This window comes from Arachis ipaensis, chromosome B01 (assembly GCF_000816755.2).
Source record: "Arachis ipaensis cultivar K30076 chromosome B01, Araip1.1, whole genome shotgun sequence".
In the NCBI taxonomy this organism is placed as follows: domain Eukaryota; kingdom Viridiplantae; phylum Streptophyta; class Magnoliopsida; order Fabales; family Fabaceae; genus Arachis; species Arachis ipaensis.
Window position 1 is genome coordinate 132,484,084 of NC_029785.2, and position 7,576 is coordinate 132,491,659.

Here is a 7,576-nt window from a genome sequence, read left to right on the forward strand (position 1 = left end):
GTGACCTTTTCCATTTATCCAAACACCGGAGGAAAAGAAGAGACAAGAAAATCATAATAATTGACATACACATACCATTTAAATGAAAACCAGCCCTTCTTCCGGAATTTCCTTTCATCAGCTGCTACCTTTGACTTCACAGACTCAACCTTGGCACGAGCTTGTAATCTATACATACCAAGCAAAAGGTGACATACAAAAATGTTGGTGGAAGAAGACAAAAATAGTAAGACCCCTCCTAAAAGAACATAAAATTTATCATAACGAAAATAAATAAATAAATAAATAAATAATCCAGGGGGCAAAAAACATATGCATTAGTCTTTTCTCTTCTCAAACATCAGTCAAGGACAAGTTTGACCAGAATTACTATGAGAAAATAACTTTCGTGAAGTTTCTTGTCTTCACATTTTTTACGAATATGGCTCTCCTCGAGGCAACCCCTGATTGGACATAAGTTGTCTGCATTGACCTTAGTTTAAGGTTTCACATAGGTATTTGAAAAACTTGACCTATTTTACTTTCCTCTACATATTTTCCCTCTAGCTCAAAAGCCTCCCCACCTCCCAATTAATGGTGTGCAAAAGCAAAATAACCAATTAGACTCAACCATAAGCAAAACCAAAGAGAAAACTAGAAACAACTCTTTTGGCTATTCTTGAAATAGGATGAGGGATGTAAAATGGTATTAGGTATAACATAAAGCATCCCATTCTTCAGAACAAACATAAATAGCATTTATCATCATGATGCAATGTACAACAGAAGCAATACATATACCTCCATAGAAGAATCACTTTTGAATCAAGATCCTTTTCTATTTCTCTCATTTCAGCGTGATCAACATTAGATGATTGTTTAAGTGAAGCCACATACAACTGAATGTATCGACGCCGACGCTGACAAAGTTGCCGAATTTGATCCCATGACAAGCGAAAACTGATTTAATGCAAGAATATTAAGTCAGCATCAACTTCTAGAATGACATAAACCCTGTTATAGAGCACCCTCATACTCTGATATACCTATCCCATTAAAAGGTAGGAGCTTATTTCAACAAAACAACAATTAAGTTACCACTTCTTCTGCTGCTGGAGTGCAGCTTGTGCAGCAAACTGCCACCATAAATAAGGAGCCTCTGAAATGGGAACAGCTGGTCGTAAATGAGAAACTTCCATATATGTCTTGTACCGTGAAACGGATTCCAAAAGTTTAATCCAATCATGATACTGAGCCTGGATTGAAGAAGGAAAAGGCATCAAAATATTAAATATGTCCATTGGTTAAAGTTATTTGGAAATCTAAGGCTCTTCTGAAGGATAACACTTCTGTGATGTGCACATACAAGAACAGACATGCAAAGATGTTCAAGATACAGCATGCAGAATATCCTAGAAAATTAGGATATGATTACAGTAATACATGACATCACATATATATATATAGAAAATAACATAACCATTACATATCATAAAAGAAGAAAAAGAGGGTCAGGTCATGTCACAATTAAGGGAGAAAGTGAAGAAAATTATTTTAGACACAATATTAGACTTTCTTATGATATATACCACCTATTTTGGCCCAAAATTCAAAATTGAAAATTTAAAATTTAAAATCAAAGCCGAAAGTACCCATACTATATGATGAATATGATGTGTGACATAACAAACATGGTTGGGGTTTGATGCATTCAGGCTTCTAGATTTCTCTTAATTAGATTCTTCTTGAGAAATAAATGCAAGGTGCGAGTCTAGAAAACAGAAAAATAAAAAAATCAAGTATTAAGAACTACAATACCTCTGATAGAGTAAGAGAGACATCCGAGAGGACAAGCGAAACTTTCTCAAATGGAATTTCTGGATTAACTCTTTCTTGGTTTCCAAGACGATGATACTGAAGGACTGCATTGATAGGATAAACCAAGTATGTACGATTCATGCCCCACGTAGAAGCCACTTTTTTTTCATCATTAGGTTCATTAATGCCATCTTCAAATATCTAGCACAGAACAAAATAAAAAACAGATGAAATGGCACAGACCAATATCATAATGCCAGTTACAGTTATATAGTCATGCATATATAACATAGACTGAGAAGACATATCAATAAATTGGGTTAAACCTCGATCCATTCATTTGGATTGATATCCTCCCAACTCTTGTGAATCTCCCAAGGAAGCCTGTCTGAATCATGATAAAGAGCCAACCTCTCAAGCTGCACCGACTGTAATGAAAAAACAACAATCTCAAGCCAAAATAATTAAACTTGTTTTAAATTAAGCAAAACGCTCACGTAAATCAGCATTTTTATATCTTTCATTGTTTACACAATACAATTTAATTTTAGGATTAATGATTATGACATATTACTAAGGTTTTTAATATTTTCAATTTCTTCCACAATTATATAGAACAAAAAAAGTTCTAAGCCTCTATGCAAAGGGGAGCTAATTAAGATAAACAACAACAACAACAACAACAATAACAAAGATTTATCCACTATGTGGGGTCACCTACATGCATCAAACGATGCTACTGATCCCTATCAGGTATCATATCTACAGCGAGACTATTTACAAATAGATCTACTTCATGTATGGTTTTTTTGGCCTTCCTCTACCTTCCTCCCCCTATCTACCTTCCATCTCATCTAGCTTCCTAACTGGATGCTCTACCGAGCTAATTAAGATAACCATATCAGAAATTTTCACTTTTTTCTCCATTTTCAATTGTTAATATTGGTTCATTTGCACCATCCTCTATTGTAACATTCCAATTCAGCTTTTCATAAGGGCTTATCAAACTTACTTTTCTTCCCATGTTTTTGAATACTACAACTGTTTTTTATAGTTAAAACACTCAAACTTATGATGAGAAAGGAATTATAGCTCTATCCTAAAAAAAATAATATGTGTTTATTAAAGAAAAAAAATTAGAGATAATCTAACAAGAAACCTCAAAACTAAATAAATAGAACCAAAGCAGACATATCTTAATCACCAAAACATACATTCTAAAAAGTTGATATTGAAATTTATGGTGGCCAAATCAGAGTTTTTGCTGCTTCACAAAAGTAATTCTTAATGCAATGCCAGCCAAAACTTGATTTGTTTCACCAATCTTGCCAAACACCGTTGATCTAATTTCCACAGGCATGAATGGTTTTCCTTCATCTTGCTTTCTTTTCTTCAATCTTCAACTAATTCCGTGTACTAATACCATATCATATAATTACATGAAACTTATTTATTGCACTTTAGCCAAATTCTTCTTTTATGTCAAAGCTAACCTCGAGATGTTTCAATTAGATTTCTTAAATAAGAATTAACCTTCAACGAACTGTTCATAGTTAACTTAATGAAGCGGAACTGCTCACCTTCCTCAATCTATCCAAAGCACCACTTGTATCAAAAGTTTCATTTCCCTGCTCATCCATTGTAACAGCAGCAAGCTTCGCCAAAGTCACACCTGAAGAAAATGGATGGCCCGGATTACTGCACACAACACTTCTTTGCATAAGCATATGGAAAATAAGCCAAGGGAATTGAGTTAAATGGCAATATGGATGCACAGTTGTATGGTATGAAGGAAGTGAACTCAAGTGGTATTTATTAATGTTAACCAACCTGACTGAATCTTCATATCTGATATGCACATTGCTGATGGATATCTTGAGATTTCCAATAACTGTAGAAATAAGGGAACTCAGCCACGAATTTCCAGAAGTTGACTGTAAGACAATTAGCTGTCAGTCATGCTATAATTAGAAAAACACAAATCATTTAATTTCTTAACTACAATACTATCGGCAGTTTTACAATGTGATTATACATAAGTCAACATTCATTCCATCTCGCTCTATCTAACATCAAACAAAATGAATTAATTATGGAATATTAAATTTTTCCAAATTGGACCAATTCTAACCTGATCTATAATCTCTTTCTCGCACAACTCATTTCAAACACTTCAAAACAGATAGTGCATCGTGACAGAGTAAGAGATTAGTATAGGTGTAATGTAGAGGATCACTCCTCTATGGCCAGCAACTACATAACAGACACAACTGCTGAAACTACTGTAACTGGTATATACAGAAGAAGAGAGAATAATTCATAAGAAACCAAAAAAAGGAATCAAATTTTCAGTGTCTGTCTAAGATCCTTTCAACCTCAAACAATGAGCTACATACTCTTAAGCTGAGCTTGGTGACTGAGACAGGCCAAAATACATGGATAAAAAAACAAGATTGTATTTGGAGCTGGAGACAGGTATTACAAGACACTGTGTCAGACAGAAATCTCCACCTAAAAAACAGGGACAGTAGAACAGCGGTAAAACCGCAAATGTTTTGCCTAGTTTCTATATCTTCCCTCTCTATTTTCTATGCTGATCCACCTATTAAACGCAGCTTCATATACCCTTTTACACATGATTGAACCAATATATATTGCAGAGGTAACTTCATATGAAAGTAAGGCATCACAAAATGACTCTAATACAATCATCTGGATTTATTTCAATTTAAATCATCACCAAAATGGACCCGAATCTTAACATCTGACCTTGCACAACACACCCATTCAACAACAACTAAGCTCTATATCCTAGGTGGAGTCAGTTGCATGCATCAAAGGACAACATGATACATTAGTACTCCCTATCATAGATAATATCTATGTTTCAACCATTTATATAGATCTCTTTTAGTAAACATGGCAAATGTATTCATTTAAAGCAAATGTTAATATAACTAGAAAATGAAATGGGTATTAGGAACATAGAAACAAATGAATTTGAAAACTAAAAGCCAGATTATACAAAAGTCATATGCTCCCTACTTTTGACTTGGATATTGCATCAAGTGTAGCTGACTCTAGTTCCTGCATAAGGACAGAAAACAAAAGAATTTAGGTCAAAATATCACAATAAGGTGAGTTTAGTGACAAAAATAAACTTCACCAACACTTAAGCTTTTAAAGTTACCTCTGGCATATAAAAATAAGATTGTTTACTTCAATCAAGATGTCAAACATTATAGTTAAAAATGCTTGTCTTTCTTTCTTTGAGAATGGCTAGGGCCTTGGGAAAGACTTTGTGTAATTCTCTTAGAAGGGATCTCTTTATAATCCTTCTTAGTTATCTTTTTTTCTGTGTTTGTCATTCTTTAATGTACCCTTCTAGACACCAAAAAAAAAAGCTTGTCTGCAGACAGGCCAGAGAACACCCAAGATAACTCCATAATTATACGCTATGAACTCAACAGATTCATTTTTTTTAAAAATCACTTAATCCCCTAGTTTCATATTTAGACAAGAGCTCAGATGTGGAAGACATTTCAAGGGCATGTAACCCAAAAAATACATGTGTACAGGATTTTTGTTTGTCAGGGAGTTGAGGGGATACCATTAGCTATTTGTTTGAAGAAAGTTTTGGGGACAGTTACTACCTATGACTGTCAGGTGCAGATATTTATATCATTTAGAATGCATCTGCTTAATTTTGACAAAAAGTGCTTCTATGGTTTTTCTTTTTTAAGGAAAAATATAGATAATTGAACAAAAAACATCATTTTCATTTTAGATTATAGACAATTAAAAGAATATTGGATGACAATATACGATGCACCATTGGTCTAAAATAAACGCAGTGATAATCTTGCACATATATATGGAGAGTTATGCTTAACAGAATTAATACTAGTTACATGTTACAGGTTCAAAGGCCATGTAAGGCTATTCCCATAATGTTTGCTTCATGGTTGGGGCTAATCTAGAATCAAATTCACATGTTTTAGCATTGTCCTGTAGCTGTTTTTTAACGGAAAAATAACACAAGCAACTAAGCAATAGTAAACAAGCCTTCATACACAGAAGTTGCTTGGAATCTTACCTCAATTTGCTGGAGTTTGGCTTGGAAAAGCTTTTCCCTATCCTCCTCCTACAAGGAAACAAAGTCAGTTTGGAAGAGATACAAATATATCACTTACACCAGTAGATACAGAACACTGTTGTACCTTCATAGTCCGACGATCAGGTACAGGTTGAGCAAGAACAAACACACGATCAATCAAAACGATTACAGGTTCTTTGCCCAACCTTTTCCACGGAACCTATATTCCATTACAAAGGGTGGAAAAATCAAATAAATAGTCAAATTAGAAATCCAAATGGAATGGTAATCTAGAAAATAAAAGCAACAAAAGATGAACAGAGTAAACCAGAAAGCATTGACAAAAGCAATATAATGGAGTGCATTGAAATTATGAAACCTTAAAAGAATGCTTGTTATAAACTCACTTCTCATAATTTCTCCCATAATATAGGAAGAGAGAGAGAGTGTGTGTGTGTGTAGAGAGAGCGAGAGAGGAATAAAAGTATAAGGCAACTGACTATCTCTCTCTTCCTTTATGGCTGTGTTATAGTGAAGTTCGAAGGACCTTTCTTTACCCGTAAGTAACAATAGACTGATCTTAGCCCGAACTTGAAGATTTTTGCTTTGAGGCCCAAAAGCTATCCTCACCACCACCCCTGACTCCTTCCATTCCTCATGCCAAAGCTTTCACCTAATGCATACTAGGTCCAGAAAGAACATCTTATGCCCGTCAGCCAATCGTTTACTCAGCCATACAAAGCTTTCCTCCGTCTCCGTGATAAAAATGCCGTTATATTGTTCAATTGTCAACACTCCTTGGTATACAACAATTACAAGGTTATATACTTTAATGTAAACAGGGATTATGTCGGAACCTTTAGAGGTTCAGTGGAAGGCATCACTTCGGACATTGGCAAGAGCAGTTCAGCATGGCCTGCATGTGGTAAAATCCACTCATTCTCTTGGGCTTAAGAGGGTTTTGTGATGTCAATTGCGTACAGATGTAACTAATCAAAGAACTTGGGTAACTTGTAATATAGGGTCTTGTGATGCTGATTGGGCAACTAACATAGATGATAGAAGACCAACCTCAGGTGCTTGTATATTCTCCGGATTGAACTTAAACTCGTATGATGGCCATAAAAGATGCAACCTATCATTGCTAGATCTAGCACAAGGGCAGAGCACAGAGGCTTAGCTAACACTATTGCCAAAATTGTTTGCTTACGCTGGCTACTGGAGTACTAATGCGCTTGCACACAATCCAATTCTACACTCAAGAAACAAACATATGGAGGTAAATTTATTCCATGTTCTATAAAGAATTGTGCACAACTCACACATAGCTCATATTTCCTCAGATGAACAAACTTCTGACACTGTAACAAAGAATTCAAAACATGCTCTCATGGCTTAGAACAAACTAGGGTTAGTAGACGGCAGCAAATCATTCCCCAGTCAATAACAAGCTGAACTAAGTGGCATGCTAGATTTTTATTTTTTTTAATAGAGAACTGAAGCATTTCTTCATACACGTAGTGGTAGTTAGGACCTTCTATCTGTTAGTTATTGAGAGTCGTATGGTTAGGTAGGAAACTCAACTTTCCTGCCTACAGTTCTGATCCAAATCCTCCCTGATCCATCTACTATATGTAGATCTCAGCATGAAATTCATGATTATTATGAGATAATTAGCAACAT

The 7,576-nt window shown here is 35.0% G+C and overlaps 1 protein-coding gene across 4 annotated transcripts in view; it reads right to left on the bottom strand.

Moving 5' to 3' along the window:
- LOC107639630 overlaps positions 1-7,576 on the bottom strand; it is a 45,241-nt gene that overhangs the window by 35,836 nt on the left and 1,829 nt on the right. For 2 of the 4 annotated variants that reach the window (XM_016343189.2, XM_016343199.2), the window contains exons 4-13: positions 6,018-6,113; positions 5,894-5,941; positions 4,843-4,884; positions 3,628-3,731; positions 3,378-3,495; positions 2,124-2,225; positions 1,798-1,998; positions 1,078-1,235; positions 781-939; positions 76-168 (exon numbers count right to left, since the gene is read on the bottom strand). In XM_016343189.2, the coding sequence (XP_016198675.1) occupies positions 76-168; positions 781-939; positions 1,078-1,235; positions 1,798-1,998; positions 2,124-2,225; positions 3,378-3,495; positions 3,628-3,731; positions 4,843-4,884; positions 5,894-5,941; positions 6,018-6,113 (1,121 nt within the window). Of the gene's footprint in view, positions 1-75; positions 169-780; positions 940-1,077; positions 1,236-1,797; positions 1,999-2,123; positions 2,226-3,377; positions 3,496-3,627; positions 3,732-4,842; positions 4,885-4,987; positions 5,193-5,893; positions 5,942-6,017; positions 6,114-7,576 lie in introns of those variants that run through there. The other 2 variants (XM_021105507.1, XM_021105504.1) reach the window with 2 other exon arrangements.